General features: G+C 39.4%; 1 protein-coding gene across 1 annotated transcript in view; it reads left to right on the forward strand.

The window, feature by feature from the left end:
* Positions 1–16701, forward strand: part of UBE3C (ubiquitin protein ligase E3C) — a 2314788-nt gene that overhangs the window by 1223368 nt on the left and 1074719 nt on the right. The window contains exon 14 of the mRNA XM_044064789.1: positions 13019–13245. Coding sequence (XP_043920724.1) covers positions 13019–13245 — 227 coding nt within the window. The remainder of the gene's footprint in view (positions 1–13018; positions 13246–16701) is intronic.

A 16701-nucleotide genomic window follows, 5' to 3' on the forward strand; every position in this document is an offset into this window, starting at 1 on the left:
GACATCACTAACAGTTCTTAAAAACTGCTACTAATGTGTGGCCTTCTTCCTAATTATTTTGGGCTTTGTCTTTAACTCAAGATGCAAATGTTGAGAGGTGGTCAGTACATACTTTAATTACACTGGCATATTACAATAAACCTATACACAGTATACACTGTGTAGTGTACATATTCAGTCACTTTTTGGACAATATGTAATTTAGCAAGTCGTTAATATGTCCCAGACGGGTGAAAGCGAAGGTAAAACAAAGACTGCTACAGAAATTTCTCCTTTGACCAGTTATGCCAGTTTATAATCTTATGCCCTTTAATATACAAAACAAAGAAAATGTGCATCATTTCTAAACTCTAAATTAAGTGGAACACAAATATGCTCAACTGATTACAGCTCACCTTCCTTGACTACTGCAGCTCAAACAAGAAAGAGTAGTTAATTAAGCACATTGAACATCAGTTCTACTGTACACTTTCAGTTGTTAAGAGTCATTTAGCCAGCACTGTAACCAAATGACCATCTGTTTTTCTTTCCCTGAAGAACCGGCTTAATAAGTCATCTATCTAAAACAGGCTCCAGACACTTGTAAAATCAAGACAGGAGACACCCACTCTTTCAAAGTCTTTCATTTTCACTTTAAACAGTTAAAAAAGCATTTTAAATCTGCTTGCAAAGGACATCTTGCTCGAAAATAAAACTCAGTTTTACTACTAATATCCAGGTGTCACTTTTTTCCTTTACTAAACTGTTGAATTAGGGTTTCCAGACTTGCAGAATAGCGGCAAAACACAGCCGCGCGAAATGGTAGGGGTTTAACGGAAAAGTACCAATATATCCAACAAAGCTTTTGCCCCCTTTTCATTATTTCCTCAATTTTATTTAGACCAGTCATCCAAAGAGATACTCTAATTACCAGTTTCCAGGCAAAATGTGTTCTGTAGCTCCCTCTCAAATTGTTCAAATTCAGGACATTGCCAAAAGATATGTGTAACATTCCCTACTTAACAGCGTCATAACTCCCAACAAGTGGGTTTAACACTTGGGTACATTATAGAGTCTTGTGGGAGTATAAAATATGTAAAAGGGCATTTCCTACAAAAAAATTTAAATATATTCACTTTTGATGCATAGCTGGGGATAAGATAACACTTTCCGAATCTGCATATGTAGTTATAGTACATAAGTCTTCTCCTAAATAATTATAAACTTATTTGTCTTTTTGCCAGTTTTTTTGTTAACATTTATAGAGTTTACTTATGACTCCCTTTTTCCCAGATGGTATTGCCTGTTTTTTGGCCATTAATAATCCCATTTCAACCTGGTGGTGGAATGAAGAAGTACAAGAGAGTATACAGAGAAATAGGTTGGCGAAAAAGAAGTGGGATTGTCAGAAAGATGAAGAAAGTAGACAAGAGTATAAGGAGATGAGGTGCATGGCAAAGAGAGGTGGGGAAGGCTAAGGATAGGCGTATGAAGAGTTGTATAAAAGGTTGGAAACTAAGGAGGGAGAAAAGGACCTGTACCGATTGGCTAGACAAGAGGGACCGAGATAGTAAAGATGTGCAGCAGGTAAGGGTGATAAAGGATAATGAGGGAAACATACTCACAAGCGAGGATAGTGTGTTGAGCAGATGGAAAGAGTACTTTGAAGGGCTGATGAATGAAGAGAATGAGAGGGAGAGAAGGTTGGATGATGTGCGAGTAGTGAATCATGGAGTGCAGTGGATTAGCGAGGAGGAAGTAGGGATAGCTCTGAAGAGGATGAAGAACGGAAAGGCTGTTGGTCCAGATGACATACCTGTGGAAGCATGGAGGTGTTTAGGTGAAATGGCAGTGGAGTTTTTAACTAGATTGTTTAATGAAATCTTGGAAAGTGAGAGGATGCCTGAGGAATGGAGAAAAAGTGTTTTGGTACCAATTTTTAAGAATAAGGGTGATGTGCAGAGCTGTAGTAACTACAAAGGGATTAAATTGATCAGTCACAGCATGAAGTTATGAGAAAGAGTAGTGGAAGCTAGGTTAAGAAGGGAGGCGATGATTAGTGATCAGCAGTATGGTTTCATGCCAGGAAAGAGCACTTCAGATGCGATGTTTGCTCTGACAGTGTTGATGGAGAAGTACAGGAGTTGAATTGTGTCTTTGTGGATTTAGAGAAAGCATATGACAGGATGCCTAGAGAGGAGTTGTGGTATTGTATGAGGAAGTCGGGAGTGTCAGAGAAGTATGTAAGAGTGGTACAGGATATGTACGAGGGTAGTGTGACAGTGGTGAGGTCTGCAGTGGGAGTGACGGATGCGTTTAAGGTGGAGGTGGGATTACATCAAGGATCAGCTCTGAGCCCTTTCTTATTTGCAATGGTGATGGACAGGTTGACAGACGAGATCAGACAGGAGTCCTCGTGGACTATGATGTTTGCAGATGACATTGTGATCTGTAGTGAAAGTAAGGAACAGGTGGAGGAGACCCTGGAGAGGTGGAGATATGCTCTAGAGAGAAGAGGAATGAAGGTCAGCAGGACTAAGACAGAATATATGTGTGTGAATGAGAGGGAGGATAGAGGAATGGTGAGGATGCAGGGAGTAGAGGTGGCGAAGGTGGATGAGTTTAAATACTTGGGATCAACAGTTCATAGTAATGGTGAGTGTGGAAGAGAGGTGAAGAAGAGAGTACAGGCAGGATGGAGTGGGTGGAGAAGAGTGTCAGGAGTGATTTGTGACAGACGAGTACCAGTAAGAGTGAAAGGGAAGGTCTACAAGAGGGTAGTGAGACAAGCTATGTTATATGGGTTGGAGACAGTGGCATTGACAAAAAGGCAGGAGTCCTAGCTTGACGTGGCAGAGTTGAAGATGTTAAGATTTGCACTGGGTGTGACGAGGATGGACAGGATTAGGAATAAATATATTAGAGGGTCAGCCCAGGTTGGAAGGTTTGGAGACAAAGCCAGAGAGGCAAGATTACGTTGGTTTGGACATGTGCTGAGAAGGGATGCAGAGTATATTGGGAAAAAGATGCTAAGGATGAAGCTGTCAGGTAACAGGAAAAGAGGAAGGCCTAAGATAAGGTTTATGGATGTGGTGAGAGAGGACATGCAAGTGGTTGGTGTGACAGAGCAAGATGCAGAGGACAGGAAGAAATGGAAACAGTTGATCTACTGTGGTGACCCCTAACGGGAGCAGCCGAAAGAAGAAGAAGAAGAATCCCATTTCAGTCCTTCAGCTCTCTGTAATGTCCAGTTTTGAAACCTTCTGCTTATCTATTTTTTTATTGTGCAAGACTGAACCCCTATCTTCGTATTGTTTCTTTGTCCTCATTTTGTTCCTATCATTAACTGACTCCAGTGAAGTAATCATATCTAAACCCTCAGATGTCTGGAAACTCCTGTTGCTTATAGCCCATATTATTGTAGAATTTACTGTACAGCCCACTCATTCAGCCAACTTAATGTAATTCATTTTAATGTTATTTTTTATCAGCTTTGTTAGCTGTACCATCAAAGTCCCTCTGTCCTTTTTCCTGTCTAACCTGTTTATTAATAAGGTACATTTCTCCGATCCCTTCCAATATCTGTATTGGGATAACTTTCCAATATCTGTATTGGGATAACTTTCCATCTACAGTGGTGGTATTTCATGCAACATCTTGCTGCTTTGCAGTATGTCTCATAGTCAGGGATGCCCAGTCCCACTGGTTCTTTTGACAATGTTGTAATGTTACATGCCACTCAAGGTTTTTGTTCCTCCCATATACATTTTGTAGTGCTTTTTCTCACTTTTCTTAAAAAAAGACATTGGAGGCAGGGAAAGGTTAAACCTGAGATGTATACAATACTAGTGGCGTTACAGATCACTACACTGTCTGATCTTTCTGTCTTATGTGGATAAATTCTGCTTGTTTTTGAAGTGTAACTGTAATATATTTGTGCAAGAAAATGCTGATTTTCATCTTTAGATTCCTGCTGCAGTAGCCTAAGCTGTAAGGGTTATATCCTGCTCAGGATGTGATTACCAGAGTATTCAAAGATTTAGGGCACATTCTGTGTACCCCAGCCATTATGGGGCTCAAGGAGAGCCTGGTAAAAATCAGTGTTTAGGTCACCAAACCTTCAGAATTTTTTGCTGCCCAAGTGCGCTATTCCTGCAGGCGTTATAAGATCAACGGTTGGCTAGTGCTTCTTTGAGGTTGGGCCCAAGTGTGATATCCCTGCAGGCGTTATAAGATCAACGGTTGGCTAGCGCTTCTTTGAGGTTGGGCACATAAATACACTTTTGGGGAGAAGCTTCCACTTCATCTTTATTTTGAAGAAAACTGTGTTTTTTTCTGTAGAAACTTGTTATGGTAATAAATGTGATTTTGAATTTTTAATGGACTGTCACTTGATTTTTGTGTGTCAGATGTTTCTTTTTTCTTAGGATGCTTCTGTGAAAAAAATATTTAAAAAAATCACTTTTGTGATTTAAAATTCACCTTTTGGTGAAAAAAATAATGTTATGGGCTTGAATTACTGGTTTTGTTAGTTGTCACTATTTGTTTTACATAAAAATAATACATTTTCTGGCAATATATTTACTGATTCTTCAGTCTCCTCTACCTACTTGTCAGCTGTCTTTTCCAGCTGACCATGCAGTAGTTGTCCAGCTTTGTGGTTATCCCCTCCCCTGTCTAAAAGAAAAAAGAAGTTTCTCAGGAGTGTTTGATGGTCAAGATTGCTTCCTCACAAACTCAACTACTGATGGGTGACTTTGATGTAGCCAAACCCGTTACCTGGTACCAATCATTGTTGTATCTTGATTCCACTGGTGGAACTCTTTGTGAAGCAGCTAAGGACCAGGAGTTAGACTCTGGATGTGGAGATGTCATCTTTTTCAGTCTCAGAGGAGGTTACAGTTAAAGGTTTGCTATGTAACCAGGCTAAAGTGCCTTATTCCTGGGAAGAGTGCCAGCCTTGATTTAGACTCTCTTGGGAGTCTCCTTGGAAAAGAAAAGTACATGTTAAGCATGTGGCTTCCTCTGTTTTTCACTGTAGACATATTCGAGTTGTTGGGCTTTGCTAAGGGCTTATTTCAAGCAAGAGTATAAGGATTAAAATATTTTCTCTTTCTGACACAGTATTCGATTTAGAAGAACAAGGACTGGAATAGGAGGGAAATTCCCTAGTGAATTTTCCTCATGCTGACGGCTCTTGATTCTGCAGAATGTTTTGCTTCTGATTTCCAACCAGAAGTTTTTTTTTTCTGAAACTGTAATCTAATTGAAGGGATTGTTTTGGAAGCAGAATGAAATTCCAGTATCCCATAATAAATATTATGATTTGTTTCAGGTTGACAATCTACCTCCTTCCCCTACAATGTGTCTGATAGGTGGTATAACGTCCTTCAGACACCCAGATACACATTTTCTTATTCCAGATCAAATCCTGATTTAATTTCTTTATCAAAGCTGTCTACTGTTAAACATATGAGTGCTAACGCCATTCCTTCGGACAAAGTTTGGAAGGTTTTTGATGGATTTTTTTATTTTTTTTATTTTTTTTTTTTTTATAGGAAAGTCAACTCATCCATTAGATAGGCTCTTTTGTTATTTTTTTTTACTGGCTTCCTTTGAGTATATAAAGAAGTTAAGTCAACCTCCCTCCTTCAGAGGTTAGAACATCTATAAATAATTTAATAATTTCAGTTTCTCAGGTAATGGAACTCTTTTTGAAGTGTTTTTGTAATTCTGCTGATGCCGTGTCCAGAGCAGCTACTACTGGATCATTCATGAGAAGCTCTGCTTGGTTACATTCACAGAACGTTCCGAAATATATGTCAGATCTTCTTGATAGAGAGGTTTTGCTTTGTTCTTCTGCTGCTGAGATCCTTTAATGGTTTGATGAAAGAGGAAGGATAATTCAGAGAGTTTCCCAGATTTTTCAACCATCCTTTTCTAAGTGTATAAGAACTTTCTTTCCAGTTCAGGACACTTTTACGGGAAACAGTCTCTACAGGTTTCAAACAAACACACACAGCTTTGGAAAACAGTGACAAGTTGGCCCTAAAAGAATGTGGGGAGTCTCTCCAAACCAAGGACAGCCCAAAAAGTCAGTATGACTATTCGTCTTTTGCTTCTCCATGCCTGCACCCTGGCAGTCTCAGTTTTTGTGACAATATTAGACTTAAAAGATACTTATCAGCTTACAAAGATTTCAGACGTTTTAGATTTTCTGTGTCTGGCTTCCATTTTTAGATCTCTGCCTAACAGCTTGGTTGCCGCACCAAAGGTATTTGCAAAGTGTCTGACCCCAATAATTGCTCATTGCAGACTGTACACATTCACATATTTCTGTAATTTAGACTGATATTTGCACACATTTTTTTTTAAATGTCAGAATTCTCTGACTTGGGTCAAGGAACTCCTCCTCAGTCAGGGGTTCCATGTGAACTTGCATACAGAAATCATCTCTCACACCTTCTCACAGGATATTTTTAATGTGATGTCTTCTGGATACAGTAAGGGTTTTCTTCCTCAGGAAAAGGAACTTTACAAAGAGCAGTTTTTGATCTTTTCCAGCTAGTCCCTGCCATCTGCCTGGGACTATCTCAGGATTCTGGATTTCATCGCATGTGTGATTGTCATGATTCCCTTGTCCAGACTTCACATGATAATGATTCAGTGATTTCTTGGATCACTCTGGTCCCAACAACAACACCCTCTATCTTTTCAGATTTATGTCCTTGCATTTGTAAAAAGAGAGTTAGCTTGGTGGGTGGACCAATTGTCTTTCAGTCCGTGGTTTCCCTTCTCTGTTTGTCATCCTACTCAGTCTGTAACAACAGATGCATCAGACTTTGGATGGAGGGGCTTTTTCCAAGGAGGTGAAAGTTCAGGGTCTGTGGTACAAGTATGACAGACAAAAAAACATAAATGGCAGAGATGATGGCTGTAATAAGTGCTCTCAAAGCCTTTAGTCATCTTTGTTCCCCAGAACCTCTGCAAGTAATCACAGACAACATCACAATGATGTAGTAATTAAACAAACGGGAGTATCATATCTTTGCTGACTTGCCATGCTAACCTGAGATGTAGAAACTCAACATAGTCTGACCCTTCAAGCTACCTACAGTCCATCAGAGCAAACTACTATTGCAGACAAGCTGCATAGGATCAGCACAGATCCTCACAAATGGAAATTGGACCCAGGGTTTTTTCAGTAATTGATCCAACTGTGGGGAACTCCCCAAATAAATCTGTTTGCCTCCATTTATAACAGGCAGTTAAAGAAATTCTGCTACAGGATTCTTTGCAAACAGGGCTTGAAGGCAGATGCCTTCCATTTCCATAGATGGGAATGTTCCTGCATGCCTTTCCACTGATATCCAGAATACTTCTAAACGTCCAAAAGGACTTCTCAAAGATAAATCTGGTGACTTCCTTTAGGCCCAGGAAATCATGGTTCTCCCTTGGAAAGGTGCCAAAGGCAGTTACCACAGGCTTTCTCACTGGATGTACTTATTTGCATAGGACAGGGATTGTTTGATGCACTCCTCACAATAACCCCTTACACAGAAACTTCCAAAAGACCGTAGAATGTACCGAGCAGTAAAATCAATGTTCCCAACAATGATTCCAGCATTTGCAGTCTAAATATCAACAGTCTGGCAGTAAATAAACAAATGAGTTAATAAATAAATAAACTCTTTATTGGAATACAGCCATGGGATAAAAATGTAAACCGGTTTTGGTAAAAAAAAAAAAGCAGCCCACGCCATCGTATGTATTGAAGAAGGTACATGATTTTTTTTTTATATACTGAAACCAGTTTGTGTTTTTATGCCATGATCATATTCCAATAAAGTTATTTATTGCTAAATTGCTGATATTTAAACTGTGATTGGAATCGTTCTTGAGACATTGTTTGATTTGCCTCATTCTGAAATTTCTTCATTGGACTGCCTGGGTGATGGAGTTTTAATACCTTTTTGACACTTTTTTTTTGAGAAGTTGCAGCAGGTATTAAAAGGGGCTAAGAAACCTGCTACCAGAAAAAAACATATATTGGTAAGTGGAAAAGGTTTGCTAGTTGATGCAAAACTAAGAACCAGGACCCTTTTAAGATGAGGATCCCTCAGGTTCTAGAAAATTAATTTGAGTTATTATCCTCTGGCCTTTCTTTGTCTTCTGAAAAGATTAATATTTCTGCTGTCTCTGTTTGTCCACTCTAAAATTCACCCTTTCTCTACTGCCTCAATTCAGATAAATGTAAAGGGTTTTTACATATCCAACCACCTAGAAAACAGGTGGCTGTTCCTTGGGATCTTAATTATGTTTTAGAAAAACACACTTCTTTCATTTGAATCAACTCATCAGGCCGATTTGAAGTTCTTAACTTGGAGAATAGTATTACTAATTTTTCTGACTTTGGTCCAAGAGTGTCTTGAGTTACAAGCTCTTACTGTGAGTCAACCTTTTCTTTTTCACAAGGATAGAGTGGCTTGGAGAACATATCCTTCATTTATGCTTAACATGGGTTTCAGAGTTTACTTTGTCAATATGTTAATCTCGCTGTATTCTTTCTAGGCCCTAAAAAAACAGGGCAGAAAGGAATTTCTATACTGTGGATGTCCAGAGGCAAATCAGATATGACTCGGATAGAAAAAAATCCTTAAGGAAGACCAGCAATGTATTTATTTCTTATAAGGATAAGAAAAAGGGACAACAATTCTCAAAACATATAGATTTAAATGGTTGTCTAATGACTCTGGCCCACTTTGCAAGAGCTTTTTCTGTGTCTTTTTAGAAAAGAGTGGACTCTAGAAGTTTCCTAGCAGCAGCAGTTTGGACATCTGTACATCATTTTGCAAAACATTAAAAACTGGATTCCTACTCCATGTCCAGAACAAGTTTTCTAGAACTGTTCTGCAGTGGCTTTTTGATTCACAGTCTTCTTCCACCATTGTATCTTTCTAAGTTCTGGTAGTCTACCAACACAGATGAGGTCACTGCAACAGTGATCCATTGATGAACATATTGCAGTTGTGTACACAGGCTTACCATAATAGTGTATGTATGTATATATGTATATATATATATATATATATATATATATATATATATATATGTGTGTGTGTGTGTGTGTGTGTACGTATGTATATATATGGAACCACTACTAAATCCCGAAAACCCAAACTACCGATGCCCAAAATCCCGAGACCAAATACCCGAAACACTAAAATACCGAAACATCAAAACCGCAAAATTCAAACTACCGAAAACTACATTCAACATACACCACACACATACACATACACACACCTTCCCCCAGAACACAAACACACAAACCTAAACTACAGACAAGCAGGGGGGGCAAGTCCCCCTGCACCCCCCATGTGTGGGGCTGCACCACCCACACCCCCCCACTTAAATATTCTAACTCCAAGGTCGCATTACATACACAAACACAAAACACCACACCACACACCTACATTCCCCTCGCGCACACACATTACAGTCACAACACGCACTTAAACACTAAACCCCTAACCAACACATTTAAACATAGATACCTGACCTTCCGCTATACTGCAACACCAGAAGCACGAATATCAAACTCCCGATGATCAGGATTTTGAAATTCGTGCTTCTGCTCTTTCGGTAGTTAGGGGTTTCTGCTATGTAGTCTCGAAAGTTTGAAATTCGGTATTTCAAACTTTCGAGATTATGTAGTGATCCCATATATATATATATATATATATTTACACACACACACACACACACACACATATATATATATATATATATATATATATATATATATATATATATATATATATATATATATATATACATACATACATACAGATGGCTGTTACAGTAGTGATACCTGCCCTCCACCACCTTTGTTTTTTTTTTTTTTTTTTTGCGCCAGGGTAAATGTGTTTAATTCCTTCTTGAGACAAGAAAGTTCTATAAATTTCTCCTGGAGTCTTGCAACCATTAAGGCACATGGAAGATGTCCTGAAGCACTGAATTCTATTGGGTGGTTATACCCCAGGTTGGATATAACCCATAGATAAATCCTTCTGGCTAAATGTTAACTTGTTAGATACCAAAGTGGCTGACAAATACACACAGGAAATTAGGCAAAATAGGTCTACCTCCTCCAAAAGACCTGTCACTAGCAGTGTACCCCAGGGTTCAGTCTTTGGGCCACTCCTCTTTGGCATTTATTCTCTGAGGTCAAATGTAAAGTTAAGGGTTTGTAGCTGACCAAGTTTAAAGACGACTGCAAACCTGGTGCTGTCATAAACTCCCAAGAGGGCACCAAAGTCCTCAAACAAGGCCTGTCTAGCTGGTGTCAAAATCATGGTTTAAAACTAAATGCCAAGAACTGCATAATTATATCCTTTGGAAAGCATAATTCCCATTGTGACTATCACATTGACAGTATACCCCTGAAAGTGTATCTAATAATTTGGGATCTGGGAACCTACATCAGCAATGAACTGTCCTTTGATTACTATGTATCTTCTTTTGTACGAAAGTCCATTTTCATCTCACAGCTTATCTGTAAAGGTGAAAACCTCCAAATCCAATTATGATTCCCTTTGAAAGACATTTCACTTGGATATGTACTGTAATTATTGAGACAGTGAGGGGGATGGTCCACCAAAACACCCTCCTGAGACGAATCGGTACTCCTCCAGGCTTTCAGAACTGGCCATTCTACTTCCTGGGTGATCCCTTCTGCTAATGACCTCATTGATTTGGTGTCGTAGTGGCCATGGAAGGAGCCAGGTGTGGTGGAGCCTATACCATGAAAACCCAATAAGGTTTAATTTCCCTGAGAGACAGACTGCACTGGAGCAAGGGTCCCACCATAGACACCATTGTGGTTGTGGCATTCACTAAGAAGGAGCTACCTGAAAAAAGCTGGTCAGTTCATTCCCTTTACAGTGTGTCTGAGTCTTTGCACATGATTGGAAAGTGGATCAACACTTCTGCAAAATTTGCATTACATGCGTTGAACTGCGTTGCTGAATTATCCAGATTTTAGAGAGACTTGACTAAGGAACTCTCAAAAGTCTCTCTTTAGTGCTTTTAAGACTGTGGACTCAGCTGGATACCCTGAAATCCATATCAGATGTGACCATGCACCTTCTGTTATATGTGACTGATGGCACTTCCAGAGCAACAGACACTGGCATTGTTTTATTTTGACATACCTGGATATGTCTGTGCAGTTTTGTGGAGAACTAAAGTTAAAGAAATGCTCACCAGAAGTGAACAAGAGGGTAAAACCCTGTTCACAGTGGGTATCTGTTTTTCCACCCCTCATAGGACATTCTCCCATAACCAAAAGGGTGGTAACAGACTATAGGTCTGTAAATACCAGGGCTTTGCTCATAACACTTTGAAAGATATTCAACTCCTCCCCGTGACAGAGAGGTGAAAACATCTCAGTGAATGTTCGCTCTCACTCTCTCTCTCTCTTCCTCCCCTAAAAAAGTGGCTACTAGGAAGGTCTAAAATACTGAGTAGAAAAAGTTTTCATCTGGGCTTCTTCCAAGGGTTTAAATCCTTTTTCAGCTTCCTTACCTTCTGTTTTGGATTTTCTGGCAAGTCTGTTTCGTGAAACTATGAGCTTTTCCATAAACAAATTTTCATGTGGGAGAGAATCCTACTCTTATTGCTTTATTGAAGCTCTAAGTCTTTTTATGATGGACCTTCCTTAAACCACTGTTGAGAGACCCGTGGTATTTTGGGATTTATTTTTTTTACTTCAGGCCCTAACCACTCTTTCTTTTGAATCTGCTGCTTTGGTGGACCTCAAATTTCTTTCCTTTTTGGAAAGTGATTTGCCTGGTGGTGGTTACCTCAGCCAGGAGGATTTCAGAACTACAGGCTTTGTCAGGCAGCTGCTATATTTGATTTTCCATAAGGATAGGGTTTCACTTCAGACCAGTCTTGACTTTCTTCTAAGGTAGGTTTGGAATCTACACTAAATCAGGCAGTTAATTTGCCAGTTTTCTTTCATACCTTTTCAAGAAAAGGAGAGTATACCTTGCATTTGTTGAATGTTCATCGTCAATTGTGATTTTATTTACATCTCACCAAGAATTTCTGGAAATTTAATCAACACTTCATTTCATTTTCCAAGGCTAAATTTAAAGATAGTGTGTCCAAGGTCACAATGTCAAGGTGGCTGTCTGATTGTATTTCCTTTATTTATAAAGCCAAAGGATTGTCTTTGCTGTACAAACCTAAAGCTCATTCTTCTAGAGCAGTTTCACTATCTGCAGCCTTCTTTATTAGACTGCCCATTGATGACATTTGTGCTGCAGCTGCTTGGTCTATTGATCATGTCTTTGTTTCCCATTGCAAGGTGGACATGCAGTCTAGGTCCCAGGCTTCCTTTGGCTCCCTGGAATATTTTTTCCTTGAGACCACCTGGTGTTTTTAGTAGCTGAAGACTCTGGGCAGAAAAAACTACATCGGATACAAAAGTTATGTACTCACCATAATGTTAGATCTGTGTTGTCTTGTTTTATCCATCTCACCCTTCCCTCCCTCTGTCATTGTTCAAAATTGTCGCATGTGTGACTCCCACGTGACTGTATGGGACCTGTATGAAGCCTTGTCTTTCTTAGTCTGGCACTGTCATTGTTTATCTCAGGATCCCTTTTCTCTTTATTTATATTCTATAGACATGTCTCTTTGGTATAGGTAAACAAATGCAGTCTGAGGTATTGTGAGGATGGTAGTAAATTATTGGTATTGTGGAGGAGCCTGAGCCCTGGATCTGAGAGTCTGAAAATTGTCACTCAGATCTGATATGTCCAGTAATTGAGACTGATTGAAGAAGACAACACAGATCTAGCAGTAGTATGAGTTCATAACTTTCATTTTCTAGTGACTATGGTGCATTAGTGCATTGTTTTTGTATTTGGAGACTGTTATGCTTAAATTAGTTCTTTATGAGATTCACTTCCTCAGTTATATTTTTGCTTAATTCATTGTTTGAGCAGTGTTTTTTAAATATCAACAGGACAAAGACAATCATCAATGATGCCTTTCACATTAGAAGAGCTGATAGTGTTGTCACGCTGCCTGCGAGACGCATGTTTAGGAATCATCAAGTTGGCATATCCTGAAACTAAGCCAGAGGTTCGTGAAGAATACATGGTCGCATTTAAGAGTGTTGGAGTAAGAACAAACACTGAGATGCAGCAGCACATTCAAGCAGAGCAGAAACGGTGGATTCAGCTTTTTAAGGTATGCAAATTGTAGGTTTGATGTAACCAATTTTCATAAACTAACTTAAATACTGACTTAAAAACAGAATTCAGTATTGAGAAAGCTCATATTTGTTGTAAACAGGTTACAAATGTCAGACTTGTGTGTAATGTCATCTTTATTTTTAGGTTGGTGGAGCAGACTCTGAGAATTTTTATTGTTTGTGAGTTCAAGTATGATGGAATTAGATTATAAGGAAACTGGCAAAAAGCAGTAGCAGAAATGTCTGCACTCTTATTGTCTACTTCCACATGTCTCATAACCACTGTAACTTAATTTGTCTGCTTACACTTTACTCATAAGGGAACTATCTGTGCTCCAGCAGTATACTTAGAAAAGAAGACAGCACAGCACAGCACTGCCCATCTAGCCCAGCTTAAAAGCAGTCTTCATGTTATCAGAAGTGACAAGCAAATGCTGCAGAATGCAAGTAAGAAGCAGCATTTACATAGAGCTTTGCAGTGATGAGGAAGTGTTCAGACAACCTTGCAGTGTTATATGAGTGTTGTTAAATTGTTAACATTACTTATATGTTGATACACTGTATGCAATGCATGATACCCTTCACTAGGAGCCGTACCTGTTCTGTTTTGCTGCCTTATACTGACTGCATTTATTTTATTTAACAGTTTGTTGTCTGATTAACTTCTTGAGTGGCTGATTGTGCTGTGTTGAAATCTTGTGCAGACTACAGACTTGAGTATGAAAAATTTCAAGCTGTTCAGCATGACATGGGCTGTCTTAGGAAAGAAGATAGGGGTGATTGTTCCCCAAGCTGGGGACTCAGCTTCAGGTTCTATTTAGCCCAGATATGGGGGCAGACAAGATTCCTGGCTGCTGTGGAATAGCTTCACCCCATTGCTGCACCAGGCATGCCAAAGATGGAGCAACTGGGCACTCCAAAAAAATAATGTTGGACTGTGAGATGCAAGCACAGAGAAGCTATTAGTGTTAAGTGCAAAAACACATTAATGGGTACTCAAGATGCCAGGAAAGGAATGCATAACAGAGGGAGGAAATATATGGTCACGAAACAGAAAATGTACTTGTGAGATAATCTCATGTTATTACCCTGAGCTCAGTGAACAGTATAATGTGCAAAAGCCATGGGGAAAGATTCTGTGTTATACATGCAGAGTTATTACTACCAAATGAAAAGATGTGGTAATGCCATTACAAAGACCATTGCTGAAACTTCTTTTAGTGCTTTTTCTATTTCCAGAGGCCATGACTTAAAAGGGAATTAAATACAGTAGGGTGACTCAGGGTAAGGTCACAAACCATGATGAAGGTCCTGCCATAAAGGTCATGGGTGAAATTGATTGACTTCAATATGTTATCTCTGGGTAGAGTTAAAGTGGGCAGCCATGTTAGAAACCTTTAAACATTAAAACGATATAAGCAGGTTGCACATATGATATGTTAGTACTTTAAAGAGATGCACAACTGTAAACTGTTCACTAAGGGGTAGTATGAGGGCACGCTTTTCATCATTGTTGAAATGAGACTCCCAGTAAAGGTGGTAGGGAAACAAACGCAATATTTAATATTAAAAATTAATTGGACAATCAAAGGGAAATCTTAATTTGGAAGCATCGTTTGAGCATTAAGTACAGTGAATAATGGCTGTTTTTCTTTAGTAGTGCCATCCCTTGCATGAGCCATTGCAGGGCACACCAGTGTTGCCCTTAAAGTGGTTGATTTGTTTCTTCTGTATAACCTGAACTAACAGGTACTGAATTCTCTTTTTTTTCTTTCCTCCTCAAATTCAGTCATTAAATCACATTTTCTATTCAAGCCAGTTGGTAGTTTAGAAGGATAAAGTTCTGATTAAGACCAATGCAACTTCATTTCATATAATGGCTCTGACCTCTGATGGTGTTGGCATGGAGGATAGAGATGTGTATCCTGAAAGGGAAGGACATGTCTGCATCTCGATAATGAAGCTGTGGTGGAGGCTGGAGCTCAGAGAATCGATGCAAGGCTGAAGTGAACAGTAGGATATAATTAGACAATGCATACTGTATATGGCACAGACCATGTGCTCTGGTTTTCCCTCATGGTCCAACCAGTGTGACATGACATCAGCATGTAGGGGAACAGGAAAAAGGGGGTATGGAAAACACTGCAGGCTGCAGTGACAGTCTCTGCCTGCCTCATCTTGCTTTGGTTACCCTGGGATGCCTTACACCCTGTAACCCTTTGCTGGGATTGGCAAACCCAACCTCAGATGCTTAGCTAGCAGGCAGACCATCACAGTGCAGATCACAGTGGCAAAAGGCCAGGGATGGGATTTGTAGAAATTGAGAACAGAGGGGCAGGGAAGGCCTGAAGTCAGTGGCAGTGGCTAAGAATAAATATTAGGGAAAAAAGAAAATGGATTGCATTTTCCATTCACAGGTATTGCATTTTGTTTTTAGGCTTGGCCTTCCATTCTTCAGTTACTAAGTGTAAGCATAGAAGGTACAAGATTTTTGTATTTTCTTCAATGAGTGTATTGCTGGTATATATTTTTTTTCAAAACTATTTTCAGATCGTACTTGAACTGCTTATTGACTTTACTTAGAGAAGTCTCCATTATAGTAGATAACTTGCAGCTAAAAATCCCCATTCAGATCTTATGTTGTCTAGGTTTCTTCACACAGTATTATAAGTTCTGTACACTGTGAAAGCTTTAACAAGATTGCCAAGTCTGCAAGCCTTTTGTTTGTTGCATAACAAAAGTCAGAATCAGAGGAAAGAGATAAACTGAAAAATATCCTGACATTCTTCAGGGGATTCCAGAATGCTAAAACAAGGTGTACATTTGCGATGCATGTGAAGAACCTCATGAAATCCTTTGCTCTGGCCAGTAGTTAAATCATCTGTGAAGGGTTCCTCTAAAAGGATACACAAGCTGTTAAATAGGTAGAAAAGAAGAAGTTACTGATGTTATTCCCACCAGAAAAAAAGGGTAAAAAAGTGCACTGACTTCAGTATCCTTTAGATTAAAGGCAGTTAGGCGTTTGTAATTAGTTCCAGGCAAGAAGGCTTCTTTCATAGCATAAACATTTTCTAATTTGTATTTTACCATTAGAGTTCCCATAGTAGGGCATCTCAATACCAGGCTCTATCACACCATCATTGGTTCATTCCATTTAAAAGGAGCTGTGCAAGATGTTCTTCGTGTTTCACTGTTGCAGTCATTACATTTGGGTAATCTGCTGGCAGGTTGCCCTCAGTCGGCCCGAATTCCAAAGTCTTGGGTCCTGCGTCGGTTGCTGTCTCCTCTTCCATGAAGTCAGGTCGTCAGGGGTATAAAACAAGCAGCCGACTCCATTTTCTTTAGTCTTTCTTGCCGCGTGGTGCCGGAAGCAGAAGCAGTTCGCAAGTGCCGGTCGGTCGACTCCTGAGATTTTTGTGTTCGAGTTTCAGATCCAGAGTCTTCAATAAAGC

The sequence above is a fragment of the Protopterus annectens genome, chromosome 3.part0, assembly GCF_019279795.1.
Source record: "Protopterus annectens isolate FY-2018-M chromosome 3.part0, PAN1.0, whole genome shotgun sequence".
Lineage (NCBI taxonomy): Eukaryota > Metazoa > Chordata > Ceratodontiformes > Protopteridae > Protopterus > Protopterus annectens.